Consider the following 16,843-nt stretch of genomic DNA (forward strand, 5'->3'; position numbering starts at 1 on the left):
AAGAAAATACATAAAAATAAAAGAGGATAGGTGACACTGTATGGTCGTGTCAGACCATTGGTGAAGACACTGGATGGTGGTGTCATAACGTTGTAGAGGACACTGTATGGTGGTGTCATAACGGTGTAGAGGATACTGTATGGGGGTGTCATAACGGTGTAGAGGACACTGGATGGCGGTGTCAGACCGATGTAAAAGAGGATAGGTGACACTGTATGGTCGTGTCAGACCATTGGTGAAGACACTGGATGGTGGTGTCATAACGTTGTAGAGGACACTGTATGGTGGTGTCATAACGGTGTAGAGGACACTGTATGGGGGTGTCATAACGGTGTAGAGGACACTGGATGGCGGTGTCAGACCGATGTAGAAGACAGTTTATGGGGTCATGTCGGACCGTTGTAGAAGACAGTTTATGGGGTCATGTCGGACCGTTGTAGCAGACAATATTGTGACAGTTGTTGTGACAGTTTACGGAGTCTTGCTGGACCCTTGTAGAAACTAACCGGAATCAATGTCGGGACAGTTTACAAAGTCTTGTCGGACCTATAAAGGAGCTAACCGGAATCAATATCGGGACAGTTTACAGAGTCTTGTCGGACCCATAAAAAAGTTGCACCCTCAAAAGGTGTGCCCAAAGTTGTCAAAAAGGCGTGCCATCAAAAGGCGTGCCCAATTCATCAAAAGGTGTGCCATCAAAAGGCGTGTCCAATTTATCAAAAGATGTGCCATGAAAAGGCGTGCCAGTGTGTCGGGCGGCAAGAGGCGCGCGATGCGCGTGGCTGCCTCGGCTATTTAACCAAGGTTGATGCTGAGGCTGAGGTAGAGAAAAGCTGTGAAAAACCTCTGAAAAAAAAAACGTCGGTGTGCTGAGAGAGAGAGTCTGAAAAACTCTTCGTTGTGCTGAGAGAGAGAGTCTGTAACACTCTGTTGCGAGAGATATTCTGTAACACTCTGTTGCCCAGAAAATGGCTTCATCGTCTTCCCGCGGGCTGCTCACCCTCTTTCCCGACCTCAACGAGTCAACGAGAGAGAGAACTGGTGCGGTGGCACTGGAAACTCAACCAAGCGTCCCGGAGTTTACCCCGTTGAACTTTCCGATGCAGTCGGTGAAGCAAAGAATGGCAGTGCAGTCGGATGTGGAGGCCAATCAGTATACTCTGAAGTCATGTGTGGAAACCATGACGGCGGTCACAAATTTGTCGAACCGGCTGCAAAGTAGGACAAATGAGGTGCAGCATTTAAACTCCCAGCTGGCTCTGCTCCAACGCATGTATAAGGATGCGCGAGCAGAGATAAGCGTGCTAAGGGCAGAAAACAAGGAGCTGAAGCGGAAGGCCACCGTGATGTTCCGATTTGGAGGGCCGCCATATGCTGCAGTGGAGGAGCAGGGAGGAGGCAACTTGCTGGGTGGTCTAGGAAGCACGGAGGCAACACCGTCAAGGGCCGTCCAAGACGGAGGCAAGAAGAAGAGATCTGCAGCAGAGTAAAGGAGAAAAATCCCACTGTGGGTGTGGGTATTTTGTTTTTGTTTTTTTTTTGTTGTTTTTTTTTTTTTTGTTGTTTTTTTTTTGTGTGTAAAATGTGGATCGGGGTTGATCCCGATATGAATAAAATGAGTGTATTGTGCAAATCCGAATGGCGTGAAGGGACAAGACGGAGCAGAAAAATTAAACTGGAATGAATGTTTTTTTTTTTTTTTTTTTTTTTTTTTATTATTATAAATAAAATAATAATAATAATAATAATAATAATAATAATAATAATAATAATAAATAAAATGAAGTGGGAGAAATCAGTGGAATCAATTAAGGCTAGTATAATATATTGGAGTGGGGAAAAAAATGATGGGAATGTTGAGTATAGAATAAAATAAAAATGGGTATTTGAAAAAGATTAAAAAAAGGGTTTAGAGAAAAGAAATAAAAATAATAGAGTTGAAAGAGGACAAGCCCACGTGGGTGGCCTTCTTTCTTCTTCTTCTTTTTTTTTTTTTTTTTTTTTTTTTTAATATAATATAATAAAAAGATATATATATATATATATAAAATAACAAACGTGGGAGCAATGAGTGCCCCAAGAAGCTTGATAATAAAAGAAAAGAAGGAAAGAATGGTGGGAGACAAAAGTTAAGTTTTATAATAAAAAAAAGAAAATTTTGGGCGGTGGATGGAAGCAAAACAATAAATAAATAAATAAATAAAAAGAAAAGAAAAGAAAAGTAGCAGACATTGTGATTCATTGCCACTTCTGTTCTGCTCAAAAGTTGGTGAGAGTAAACCAATGGGTAAAACCGGTTTTTCGTAGAGCTCTTTGAGGAGGTCTAGATATTCCCCCTCGAACTCTTTGCAGGTGCGGACAGCAATGAAGTCACATCTTTCGACAGTCTTGGCCAATCTTTGGCCACGCGACATATTATATTTGAAACTGACAGCAATCCAAAGCCCAAAACACCCAAACATATTATATTTGCATTGTTCCGAAAACAGAAAGGCAAGAACAACAAACTTTCTTTCACTTTCTTTCTTTTCTCGGCAGGAAAGAACATTGATTTTCTCTCGGGCACAAATGCCGCAAGATCAGAGAATTGTTAAAGCCGTTGTGGCCACAGCTGCAAGTACTCTACTTGTTGCTGGGATCATATTCTTGATGATCTACAAACTAGCCATGGCTCGACATCGGCAAAGAAATAAATTGAATTCAAGTTTTCGTCGAGAAGAGATAGTGGCAAGTCATCAGGAGTACAGGCAACAAAGGGGAACTCTGAAAGGATTGATTGTTGATGAGAACGGGCTGGATGTGCTTTATGTGAGAAAAGTTGAACGAGGACAACTTACGAGTAGTTTCTCTAGAGTTTGGATTAATCCAATGGAAGAAGAGGAAGAAGAAGAAGAAGATGGCGCAAGTGGCGAAGCCGGACTTGGCGAAGAGGACGGAGGTGAGCTGAATGAGCCAGCTCGACTCGCCGGTGAAGCCGTGGACGACGGCGACTATTCCGATGATTCAGTTATGGGATTCGTGGCAGCGGATGGAAGGTATGTGTAGAGGTCCGGCGGGCGGCCAAGGCGAGGCTGCCGCCCGCCGGTGAAGCAGAATAACTAGGTTGTTAACCTTGCTCTGATACCATGTTAAAAATGATGATGTATTATTGATTGATATGTGATTTTATGATATATATTACAATGATTCATGATTCCTATATATAGAAGAGGGTGAGTGTGTAGTAGGTAAGGAGTAGGTGAAGTGGAGGTGGTAGTGGTGTAGTGGGTTAGGTTTAGTGGAGTAGGTGAGGTGGTAGTGGTGTAGTAGGTTAGGTTTAGTGGAGTAGGTTTAAGTGGGTGAAGTAGGTGGAGAGTAGGTGGATTTTAACAGATCAGAACTTTGTGACAAGTTGGAATCCAGTATATAATTTTACTTCTGAAAAATCACCCATGAATTTTGTTGCTTCATACAGAGGCTTTTCTTCCTGACTGGAGAACAGGATTTGTCAGCATTTTTACTTGTGGATTTGGGGATTGTCAAGTATCCAAATTACAATTGTATAATCTCAAACCAAATTTTCTCAAGCCGCAATGATTTGCTTGCCTATGAAGAGGTATTGACAAATTTTTATATAAAAAACTACACCCAGTTTAGTCCCCATTTGATGTATTGACATATTTCTATCTGGAATATTATTGTTGCCTGTACTGATTGTAACATTTACCTGTGCAGGCCATAGAAGTGGCACAAATAATGGATCAGTCTATTGATGAAAATAACAATGAATCGGTTTTAAGATGCATAGAGTTATCTGGTTCCCGTATATCCAACTCTTCTAGTAGAGCAACTCAATCATCCACTTCTGAATCACTGGTGACATGTTTTTCATGCTTTTCAGCTTTGTGGGTCTACTCAAAGGTGGTTTTGCTAGGTGTCTCGTTTCTTGAGTTTGAGCAAAGGTTAGAAGTATGCAGTGGTTTATTACTTTTTTTTAATGCTTTTATTCTAAACAATGACAAGATCTTTCGTGTGACATTTTTCCTTCTGCTTTTTCTGTTTTCAAATTCTATTTTTCTTTAGTTTCGCTTGAATAATAGTGGCTTCCTTTTTAATCATTTTTATTGGCTTCATTTTCGTCTCAGCCAATTAGAACTAGGATATTTTCTATGGACAGTCATTGGTGCACATTAATATGTAATAAAAGTTAAATAGATGGAGAATGGGACTAAAAAATTCAGTGCGTGTAATTCCTTTCCCCTGTAGGCTCCACATGCACACGCACACACACACACACACACACATACAAACACACACACACACACACACAAAAGAAGGTAAAAAAAAGAAAAAAGAAGATAATTGCTAACAGTTGGTAGGTTTCTATATCTGCTTAAGTTGTCAGTTGCCCAACTTTGAAACTGCTGCATGTTTGTCCTTTGCTGCTGCTTTTTTTTGATTCATGTCCTTTGCTGTTGCTGATCCTAAATGTGAGATGCAATTGATGAGGAAAAAAGCGGAAGAGAGCAATAGACAGAAGCATTAGAAAACAAATTTTCACTAATCTCAAATTTATCATTAATTAAAAATTGTAGGGAAGGAAGAAGAGAAGAGAAGAGTAGAGAAGGAAGAATGTAAGACAAAATAGGGGATTTTTGTATGAGATAATGACCTCATCCAACACCCATGTATTTAACATTTGATGGAAATAATAAGTGAAGAGAGTAAAACAAAATAGGGTTTTTGGTTTGAGATAATGAACTCATACCATCATCCATGTACTTATATTTAATAATCGCATAAATTTCATTGTACCTTTATCTCAAAGAACAATAATAAAATTAGCAAGATAACAAAAACAGGCACATAGGACAAGGAAATTTCAATAGGAATAGTATTGAACTGTTTGCCTCACACATGCTGCATTATTGCATCACTACACTATGGTTGTGTTTGGAGCATGGATTTGAGTAGAGATTTGGAAAGGGAAACGGAAAGGGAAAAGGAAAAGGAAAAGGAAAAGGTAGGTGAAATGTGAAAGGAATATACCTACATTTCACACACCTTTTCCTTTATCCCTTCCCTTTCCAATCCCTACTCGAATCCATACTCCAAACATAGCCTATATGTTGACTAAAATTATTCTTGAAATGACATCACTGTGTTATTGGCAGTAATCAAGGGTGTTGGGAAAGGGTAAAGGTACGTGAAATGTGAAAGAAATATACCTACATTTCACATATCTTTTCCCTTTCCCTTTCCCTTTCCCTTTCCTTTCCAAATTCCTACTCAAATCCATACTCCAAACACAGCCTATGTGTTGACTAATTATCGTTGAAATGACATCACTGTGTCTTTGGACCTTAAACTTTGTTTGGGAATAAAATTTAAAAAATAGATATTAAAACTTTTAATTCACACTTCTTTCCCAACATAATAGAATTGGGAAAATGATTTTGTCCTTGTTTAATATGATAAAATATTAATGTATTTGTAACTTAAAAATGAAATTGTTATTCATGTATATATAAAAATGTAAATTTGGTTGTTATTGCATCACCACTGTGTCCCTGTCTAGATTTTTTGAAAATTACCATATTCAATAAAACCCTAGGAAGCCAATCACTTCTCTTTTTTCTCTTCCATTTTTATGATAACGACAAAAGCTTAAGGCGCCAATAATAAAAAAGAAAACCTAATGAACAAAGGAGATTGCAGTCGATTCTAATAATCTGCTAGATATTAATGAGGGTTCTATTCTTTGCATCCAACTTGTTGCTTGTTAAATAGTCTCTGGACTGGATAATTGTTTACCGTTCTCAGGTACAACGATGCAATTAATTTATTGAAGCAGCTGCTAATTAATTTTGTGTCTGATGGAAGAAGAGGATATTGGACTTTGAGGTTGTCAATTGATTTGGAGCATCTGGGTTGTCTCAATGAGAGCCTTTTGGTTGCTGAAGATGGGTTGCTAGATCCATGTGCTCGTGCTGGTTCCAGAACAGCATTGCAAAGGCGGGTTTTGCGTTTGGGAAAACCGCCAAGGAGTTTTTCTGAGTCTGTCAAGAGGAAGATCACTGAGGTGATTGCGAATTTGATTTTTTAAGGGTTGTGTTTTTAAGCTTTCTCGTGCTGATTAAATTTGAGTCATCTTATGTCTATGGGTTTTATCAGGGGTGATGTGCAAACATGAATGCTTATCTAATTGCAGCTCTGATTAGAAGCAGTAACAGATGCAGCACAATGGGAAATTCCATTTCAGAACTTTAGAGGCCCACTTGTAACCCAACTATTGATTTCTAAATATAATAATTGAATTTCTCATTTTCTTCTAGCTGGAGGGGAGCCTTTTTTTTTTTTAATATTTGAAATTTATTTCTTTGACTTGTTTTATTTTTTATTGGACAGATTTGGACTAAATGTTTCCCAAATTTTATTATTGTATTTTTCTAATTATCATGTAGGTAATGGATAAGAGCAATTTCAAGATAGCCACTGATGATGAGATCGAAGTTGCACAGTCAGGGCAGTATCTTCTAAATCTTCCTATAACAGTTGATGAATCTAAGGTTTGTAATAGCTTGTGTGTTTAAAGTGAAAACGGACATCTGAGTTCTTTGGATATGCTTGTTTGCGCGCGCGCACACACATATTAATGTCTAATATCAATTCTGTTTTTTTGAATGTAGCTTGACAAGAAGCTTTTGACAAGGTATTTTGTAGAGCATCCTCGTGAAGATCTTCCGGACTTTGCCGATAAGGTATTGATATATATGTAGCTTCCCTTGTAGATTCTGTTGTTATATCGCTGTTATTGAGTTGTAGGTGGCTTTGAATCCCTCTCAATTATTGTTAAAGGAGATAAAGGAGAATTCTCCCACTCTGATGGAGCCCTGAAACCTGAGGCTTTGTTGAAGATCAGCTAGATGGAATTACAAACGAAATCATTCAAATATTTCCTTTAGCTGGTTAGAAAATAAATTCTTCAACTGTTCAATCACTAATCAACTTGTACCCCATCATTGTGTTATTGTATGTGAAGGACCACGTTTTGAGGAGTCTATAGCCCTATTAAGTAGTAAAAATTTCCCTCCATTGTATCTTTCAATCTGGTCCCTCTCTCTCCCTCCACCCCCCGTGAGAAAAATGATACATAACAATGTTAGATTCGGGAATAGATTCATTTTTCTTGGTGCTTTTCCAATCCAGTGGATGTTTTCCTTGATTAAATTTTGTGCGCTCATTACATTATGGAGAATATCATTAAAAAGGTAATTTTGTAAATGTTTTTGTAGTGTTACAGGTTAATTATGATGTATAATTTGATGTTTTTGTAGTGTTACAAGTTTTTTTTTTTTGAAACATCAACAATAAATTTTATTAAGAAAAGCAATAGAAAAGAGAGGATATATGTAGTGTTACAAGTTAATTAGAATATATAATTTGATTAGTTGTTTCTAACGGCCAAGATATATCTTTTAATTTCCAGTTAACAAAAAAACTATAGATAATTTAACCATCTTAATTATCTTAGAATATGATTCCATCAAAAAAAAAAAAAAAAAAAAATTGTAGAATATGAGGTTATTTTATTTTCCAGTTAAAACTTCAGAATCTCAATTGTTGAACGATGTTACACATACCTTGACAATGGCTCCGTTTGGTGTAGCTGTTAAAACAACTTATAGATTATAGCTTAACAGATTATAGATTATGACTTTAATCAGAAGTTGTTAATCTGTTTGGTGTAGTTGTTGGATTATAGATTTAAGTTACTGAGTAGTGTTTGTTAAATAAGCTGTGAAATAGCTTTTTTAATTAATTTTTATTTTTTGTTTGTCTACATTTCTCATAAAAAAAAATAATAATAATCTATAGTCCATTTGAGTATTTTTTTATTTTTAAAAAAATAAAAAATAAAAAAATTTAAGAGTATAACCATAAATTAACATGTCCACAGCAAAAGCTGATAATCAGAAGCAATGGGTGAGCAGCTTCTCAGAATCAGCTTTTTTGAGTTAAAATAAGTTGTTAGAATCAGAAGTTGTTTGAAATAAGTTTAACCAAACAGTCCAAAATAACTTTTTCAAAGCTAAAAGGCATAAATTAGCTCTGAAAAGCTGAAACAAACACTTCCAATATGACTCAACAAGCTTGTGATGATGGCTTTTATCTGATTTTAATAAATTTGACATTAGTTATATGGTTGTTGTGATAGAATGGCAGAGCAGATGTGTGCTATGAAGCATGGACACAGACACGCATACGGACACGGACACGGGACGCGGCAATTTTTAAAAAATGGGGACAGGGACACGGACACGGACACGGCAGGGGAAACGTTAAATGGCCATAACACTGATGACTACATCAACCTCAAGGATCAGGTCAAGACCCTAATACGTCAAGGGCGTCTCAGCCAGTTCACGGACACCCACCCACAACAGAGGCAAAGAACCGAGCCCCTCAGAAACAATTGCTGGCGCACCCCACCCCGACAGCCAGTCCAACCTAACCAAGGCCATGATCGCCCCCCACAACAGCCTCGGCCGCTAGGTAATCCTCCTCCGCCAGTTGGTGAAATCCGAGTCATTTCAGGTGGTCTTGCTTGTGGGGGACCATCCCGTTCGGCTCAGAGGGCAGAACTCAGAAAGATAAGGCAAGGCTCAGACAAAGCAGTTGCCACGATAGACCGACCCTCCAAACAGCCCAAGCAGTGGACAGAGCCCATCACCTTTACGATCGCCGACTGTACAGGCATCCGTTATCCTCATGATGACCCTCTCGTCATTTCTGCCCTCCTCTCCAACTATAAGGTCAGACGGGTTCTCATTGACAACGGCAGTTCTTCAGACATCATATTCCTCAACTGCTTCCGCCAGCTCAAGATTGGGGAGGAAAGTCGGCTCAAACCCTTTTGGTCGGTTTCACTGGCGACCGGGTGACCTCCATCGGCTATATTGATCTCCCCCTCACCATCGGCAAATACCCACGGCAGACTACCAAGTTGCTCACTTTTCTTGTGGTCGACTGTCCCTCTGCCTACAACATCATCCTTGGTCGCACCGCCCTCAACGTTTTCCAAGCTATCACTTCAACCTACCACCTCGCCATAAAGTTCCCTATTGACCTGGGCGTCGGGACAGTAAGGGGAGAGCAAACCGTAGCCAGGGAATGTTATGTCGCCTCACTCAAGGAAGTCAAGCTGAAGGAGGCCATGATCATTAAAGGACTTGACGTCTGAGATGAGGACGAGCTGGTCAGAGGAGAACTGGTGGAGGAGCTCGTTGAGATTCCCATCGATCCTACCAACCCAATGAAAATTGCCAAGATCGGCAGCCAACTATCCCCCCAAGCTAAGGCCAACCTTACCGCCCTTCTGATTGAGCACAATGATGTATTTGCCTGGACCCATTCGGACATGCCGGGCATTGACCCCTCTTTCATAACTTACCGCCTCAGCATCGAGCCCCATTTCCGACCTTACCGCCAGAAGCAACGCATCTTTCATTCAGAGCGCAATATTCTTATAGCCGCAGAGGTTGACAACCTCCTTGAGGCCCAATTCATCAAAAATGTGGATTACCCTAACTGGTTGTCAAACGTGGTCCTAGTCCGCAAAAACAATGGCAAATGGCAACTCTGTGTCGATTACTCTGACCTAAACCGAGCTTGCCCCAAAGACAGCTATCCTCTTCCCCGCATAGATCTGCTGGTCGACGCCACGGCCGGTCATCAAATGCTTAGCTTCATGGATGCTTTCTCTGAGTACAACCAAATCCTGATGCACCTGTCCGATCGGGAACATACATCCTTCATTACCGACCGAGGTACCTACCACTACCGCGTGATGCCATTCGGACTGAAGAATCTTGGGGCCACTTACCAACGGTTGGTCAATGCCATTTTCCATCATCAGATAGGTCGGAATATGGAAGTATATGTCGACGACATGTTAGTCAAGAGCAAACTCTCTATTGATCATCTGACTGACCTGCAAGAGACCTTCGCCACCCTACGCAAGTACCAAATGAAGCTCAACCTAGAGAAGTGCGCCTTCGGCGTAGGATCTGGGAAGTTTCTGGGTTTTATGGTCAGTCAGCGGGGCATTGAAGCTAACTCTGAAAAGATCAAGGCCTTGATTGAGATGCAGTCACCCAGAACGGTTAAGGAGGTTTAAAGGCTCACTGGCCGAGTTGCGGCCCTTAACCGCTTCATTTCCCGCGCAATAGATAAGTGCCTACCATTCTTCAAAGTTCTTCGGCAAACTTTTGAATGGACAACTGAATCTAAAGAGGCTTTTCAGCAGTTAAAGCAGTGCATGGCCAATCCCCTCCTCCTTTCACAAGCAATTACAGGCGAGCCCCTCTTCCTCTATTTAGCCGTCTCAAGCACCGCAGTCAGTGTAGCTCTTATCAGGGAAGACGACTCTGTCCAACGGCCGGTCTACTACATCAGTCGGGCTCTCAGGGGAGCAGAGCAGAATTACCCGCTGTTAGAAAAATTGTCCTTGGCCTTGGTCACCGCCTCTAGACGGCTCCGTCCTTACTTCCAGGCCCATTCCATAATAGTTCTCACCGACCAACCCTTGAAGAAGGTCATGCAACAACCAGAACTTTTCGGCAGACTCATGCAGTGGTCAGTGGAACTTAGTCAGTTTGACATCTCCTATTGGCCTCGAACAGCAATTAAGGGACAGGCTGTCGCGGATTTCATCCTGGAATTCACTAATCCTATCCCAACTGCTGCCCCTCCACCCTCACCAACCCCTACCGAGCCAGAAGACCAGCATTCTTGGATTCTGAATGTCGACGGATCATCCCGCAGGGAAGGTAGTGGGGCTGGCCTCATTCTCACCACCCTTGAGTGTGGCTATTTCAAATGTGCTCTCCGTTTACCAACAGCAGGCTGCTGAAGTCAGGGCCCGATCGTCCAATTACATCCTGGTCAGTGGCGTCTTGTACAAACGTGGTTTTTCACGACCATACCTGCGATGCCTCAATTCGGCTCAAGCAACCTATGTAATGCGGGAAATCCATGAGGAAATTTGTGGTAATCATTCGGGCGGCAGGTCTTTAGCCCACAAAATACTCTGTACTGGTTATTTCTGGCCAACTCTCAATCAAGATGCGACTGGTTTCGTGCTCAAATGTGATAAGTGTCAACGTTTTGCCAACATCCCCCATGCTCCTCCTGCAGAGTTGATCACACTTTGCAGCCCTTATCCGTTCGCCAAATGGGGGATCGACTTGGTCGGTCCATTTCCCACCGGTCGAGGCCAGACCAAGTTCGCGATTGTCGCCATTGATTACTTCACCAAGTGGGTAGAGGCAGAACCCCTTGCCACCATTACCGAGCGGAACACAACCAAGTTCATCTGGCAGTCGATCGTTTGCAGGTTTGGCATCCCTCAGGCCATCGTCTCCGACAACGGCAAACAATTTGACAACGCCAAGTACAGGAAGTTCTATGCTGACCTCCAGATTCAACCATGTTTCTCTTCCCCCGGTCATCCCCAGGCCAATGGCCAAGTTGAGGTCACTAACCGTTCTCTCCTGAAAATCATCAAAACTAAGCTAGAAGCTGTTAAGGGACTTTGGGTTGAGGAACTACCGAATGTACTCTGGTCCTACCGAACTACAGCTCGGACTCCCACTAGGGAAACCCCTTTCCGCTTAACATACGGCGCTGAAGCGGTTATTCCAGTAGAAGTTGATCTGCCTACTCCCAGGGTTTTACATTCGGATCCAACGCTAACCGAAGAGCTCCGTCGGGTAGACCTGGACCTAATTGAAGAATTCAGAGAGACCACCGCTGTCAGACTGGTCTCATACCAACAGAAAATGAGAACACACTACAACTACAAAGTCTGACCAATGGAGTTCGCTGTAGGGGACCTTGTCTTGAGAGAAGCAACTCTTGCCACCAAAAATCCGACTGAGGGTAAACTGGCAGCCAAATGGGAGGGACCTTACGTTGTGAAAGCCCGACCACGTCCGGGCACCTACCGACTTGAGGACATGGAAGGTCGAGACCTTCCCCACCCCTGGAACGCTGAACACTTGAAGCGCTACTTTCAATAAATTTCTACTGTTGTATTGCTCAGTTGTTGTATTTCCTTTTTGATGCATAATGTAAACTTTGATCGACCGGACTACACTGTCCATGACAACAATTTTATATCTCAGCTATCCGTGTGTTGTCTTAATAACATTTTCATTTGCAGCATTTATTAACAGCCTCAGCCAGACTGAGCACTAAAAGCCTCAGCCAGACTCAGCACCAGAAGCCTAAGCCAGACTCAGCACAACAAGTCTTAGCCAGACTCAGCACCAAAAAGCCTCAGCCAGTCTGAGCACCACAAGCCTCAGCCAGATTGAGCACCAATAGCCTCGTCCAGACGAGCGCCAAAAAGTCTCAACCCGACTGAGCATGAAGCACTCGGCCAGACCAAACCCCAGCCAACCTAAGCATAACAAGTCTCCGCCAAGACCGAACGCCACAATTTCAGGTTCAGACTGAGTTACTTACAACGTCAGTGAATCATAGCTTAGCCCCAACTGAGCACGCATGCAGGGTTCGGTCAAGGCCACCCATGCAAACTGTATGCTTGTGGAATTAGTAGACACACTTAATCACAATTCCAGCTCCAAGTATTTACACCACTCTTTGCTCAGTCAAATTCCAAAGACGTTCTTACACGTTTTCTTTACAAGTCAGGTTATTTTCTTCTCAATCAAACTCTTACAAGTCAGCCTCTTTCCTTACAAGCCAAGCCTCACTTCATAAACCACTAACCTACTTAAGCAGCGTGGCAAACACCAACTTATAATTTTATTACATTTTAAATTTCACTCTGCATTGAGGAGTTCCTAACTTTACTCTGCATTGAGTTTTTATTACAAGTTCAATTTCACTCTGCATTGAGGAGTTCCTAACTTTTACTCTCCATTGAGTTTTTATTACAAGTTCAATTTCACTCTGCATTGGGGAGTTCCTAACTTTACTCTGCATTGAGTTTTTATTACAACTTCAATCCCACTCTGTCTTGAGGAATTCCTAAATTCAGTTTTTATTACAAGTCTAACTCCACTCTACACTTCATAATGATTCATACACAAGCTCCACACACAAGCTACCATTCTCATCCATTTCAGATGCACAAGCAAAAACAATCAAATGCAAAACACAACTGAAATTTTATTTATTCACAACTTTGTACATACGTTCATTACAGCAATTCAAAAAACAAACAAAACAAACTGGTCATCGCCTCTTCATGCCGTTCGAGCGCGACCGCGCAGGCTTTTTGGGCCTCCTCCAGCTTCCTCTACTCGCCAGCCAGCTGGAACTCGAGCGACACAACCTGGCGGCGTTCGTTCTCCAGTTCCAACTTGACCGCTCGTAGCTCAGCATGGGCACTCTCCCAGTTTACACTCTCCTTCTTCAACTTTGCCAGTTGAGCCTTAGCCTCATCTGCCTTGAGTTTTGCCGCCCTCGCCTTTCTCAGCAAAGCCCCTGCTAAGGTGGTTACCTCCATCTGAGCAGAGCATAACCCCCTCAGCAGCTCAGCCTCATTGAATCTGGCTACTGAGCCCAAGGCTGCCTCTTCCACAATCCCAACAAGGCGGTCTGCCCCTGCCCTGGCTGGGCCTTCTTCTCCCTCTAGCCGCCCAGCCATTGCACGAGCGTGGTAGATCGCAATAGTCAGACTGACTCCCCTTCCTTGGGGTGCAGGAGCCCCCTGGGGCTGTTCTCCCCTCCTTGGCTCAAGGCCAATTGCCCCACCTTTTACTTGCACTTCGGGGGCGGCCCTTGCTACCACTGTGGCGATCCCCACCACTACTGGGACGACCTCCATCCCCTCCGACGCGATGTCCACCACTTCTGGGACGACCACCCTTCTTGGGGTCTCCTCCACTCCCTCCCTCTCTGCCTCCTTGACCACACTGGTCTCTTCTACCCTCACTTCCCTCCTTCTCTTCAAGGCAGGCTCTTCTTCACTTCTCCTCACTCTCCTCTTCTTCTTCACTACGCCCCCTACCTCCATCTCCTTCAAAGCCTTCTCCTTCAAGGGATCTGTTGGGGGCGGTCGTGGCACAAATTCACTTAAGTCTTTTTGCCCCAAGGGTTTGGGGCGAGGTCGGATTCTCTCCCTCGCAACCGGCTTTGGCAGTCGGTCTGCCTACGACTCTTTGAATTTTGGGGCTTTGGCCAAGATGGTCTGGTCCTCCGTCTCTTGAGCCTTCCTCCTTGCTTCCAACTCTGTTCGGTCGAGGTCCCCACCACTCGGCTGTGGACCCAACCCTGCCTCAAACAAAGCCGACGGCTGAACGAGCTCGTCCCATCTGGCCCCCTCATTTTCCCTCCATTCCTTTACCTTCTTCACCCTCTCCTCTGCTGCTGCTCCCAGCTTTGGCTCCACAGACTTGGTGGGCACTTTCCAAATGGTGCGCACTCCAACCCCTCCACTGGCAGACCCATAGAACCACCGTGGTCTCCACTCCTTGATCGACGACGGCAGCCCCACCACCAGCCCTTTCCTTGCTGCTGCCTGCAGAGTGACCCAAGTCTCTTGCTGCCCTGAGGCCTTGTAGCATGCGAAGAATTCGTCTACTGTCATGGTCGCCCCTTCGTTCGCTTTTGGCCACGCGCTTGCACAGGCCAGTAAGATCTTCCACGCATTGGGCATTAGTTGGCCCGACGCTACCTCCAAACAATTCAGGACATCTACCATCACTTGCGGCAGGGACAACCTCAGTCCTCCCTTCAATGCTTCCTCATAAAGGGAAAACTCCCCTGGCCTGGCGTCGGATGCCCTCTCCGTCGATATCGGCAACAATAGCTCTATTTCAGCAGGCACCTGTATTTTTCGCGAATAGCCTCCAAATCCGCTGCAGTAACCGTTGATCTATCTGCCTTTGTATGCCAGTGATCTGGTTCTGCCTGGCTGATTGGCTTTGGAGTTGCTATCATGGTGGAACCACGGGATCGTACCACCGACTCCCCCACCTTCTCCATCCTATATTGCTGTGCTAACTCCACTGCATCATCATCACCAAGTGGATCCACCCTGACATTCACAGCTTCTTTTTGGGCCATTTCTATGGTATGTCTGCGAATCGCTTCGGATGCAGGTGCAAGAAAATTGAAAAAGTGTTGTAGAGGCGTATCGTGTGCAACAAAGGAATTCACACTTGGAATATTTTGATTTTTCCTAAACAAGTAGGTGAATCGAATAATGCCAAAAGCCCACGGTTTGCCCGTATTCCAAGGATCCCAATTAATTTTCGCCAGTTTGAAAACTTTTCAAATCATCCGCCAAAACTGTCTTTTCAACACCTATAATGACCTATTGTTTCATTTCTGATCTAACGCCTAATCTTCTCCCCCCTCCCGCGGGATGTTGCCACGTATACAACCACGATCCACTGTCTCCTCCCCTTACCCTGTCTTTTTCACTTCAAATCACCACGTGACACGCCGCCTCTCGAGCCCCACGCCCCTCCACTCACCCTTCGCGGTCGGCCCTCCCACTTGGCCAACCTCCGCGGTCGGCCCCCTTCGTGGTCGGCCCTCTTCGTGGTCGACCCTCCCACTCGGCCAACCTCCGCGATCGGCCCCCGTCGTGGTCGGCCCTCTTCGTGGTCAACCCTCCCACTCAGCCAACCTTTGCGGTCGACCCTCCTTGTGGTCGGCCCTTCCACTCTGTCACCCTGCACGGTCGGACCACCTCCCGGTCGGTTCACCCTCTCGGTCATCCCTGCCAGTCGACCTCCATCTTGCCAATCCCTAACACCCTCATCTTCTTTATTAGTATTCCCTTCGTTGGACTAAAGCTACACTCGGGAATGGAGGACTACTGACGTGTATAAGCCCATAAAGGCCATGAATCACTATGAACAACCCAAGCCCATCACTTGGAGCCCAATACATAACCCAGCTGGTGAGGTCCAGGACAGCTGGAATCCAACATGGCATAAAGAGCCAATGACATTCAGACACGGCAGGTGAAGGACGAGCCACATCAGCAGACAAAGATCTGCAAAGTTATTGCCACTGCACATCACCATTAATGCAGCCTATCACAGTATTTATTACGACAACATCTCTCCGTCGGAACATGACCCTCTTACCTTGAACAAGGTAAGCTATAGCATAGACTTTCGGCGAGAAGGGCAGGTCGGAAGGGACAGCGAAATGATTACAAAAGGATATAAGCAAACGTTGAAGACAAGAAGAATGTTAAGCTTTTCTATCTCTAATCTGTCCCTCTGCACTCTACTTCTCTTCCTAACTTGCTCGTCGGAGGGTTCACTGGGGACTACCCAGTTCCCCGTTAAACTTGTTTGCAGGTTACCCGGTGGGCTTGATCATTTGGACGTGGGCTTGAAGAGCTTGGACTAGTCCGATCCATTCACTGGAACAAACTGTACCATCATGTATTATCCATTATCTAATAAGTATATTTATGTTATATAATAACTATTATATAATATATAATAAAATAATAATAGTTATTAGTTATATATATATTATATAATAATAATAATAATAATAATAATAATAATAATAATAGTTATTAGTTATATATATTATATATGAATATATAATAATAATAATAGTTATAATATTAGGACAAGAAGACAGACGGGAGAGAACCGAGAGAGAGGGAGACAGAAGCAAGGGAGACGATCGCGATCAGAAGCGAGAGAGAGGGAGACGATTGCGATCGCGAGGGAGAGAGAGAAGGCGAGAGAGAGGGAGAGAGCTCTGCGAAGGCAAAGGCGAGAGAGCTCGTCGAAGTCAAAGGGACTGGATCGTTGAAGTTGAATGGGGCTCTGAATCGTCGATCGAAGTCGAA

General features: G+C 43.6%; 1 protein-coding gene across 1 annotated transcript in view; it reads left to right on the plus strand.

Annotated features, from left to right (window-relative positions):
* LOC114289925 (fanconi-associated nuclease 1 homolog) overlaps positions 1-16,843 on the plus strand; it is a 50,094-nt gene that overhangs the window by 17,113 nt on the left and 16,138 nt on the right. Inside the window, exons 12-17 of the mRNA XM_028233780.2 lie at positions 3,455-3,595; positions 3,715-3,796; positions 3,881-3,941; positions 5,803-6,061; positions 6,444-6,548; positions 6,669-6,740. Of these exons, the coding sequence (XP_028089581.2) occupies positions 3,455-3,595; positions 3,715-3,796; positions 3,881-3,941; positions 5,803-6,061; positions 6,444-6,548; positions 6,669-6,740 (720 nt within the window). The remainder of the gene's footprint in view (positions 1-3,454; positions 3,596-3,714; positions 3,797-3,880; positions 3,942-5,802; positions 6,062-6,443; positions 6,549-6,668; positions 6,741-16,843) is intronic.

Source organism: Camellia sinensis, chromosome 1, assembly GCF_055761805.1.
Source record: "Camellia sinensis isolate YWXY chromosome 1, ASM5576180v1, whole genome shotgun sequence".
NCBI classification, from domain to species: Eukaryota; Viridiplantae; Streptophyta; class Magnoliopsida; order Ericales; family Theaceae; genus Camellia; species Camellia sinensis.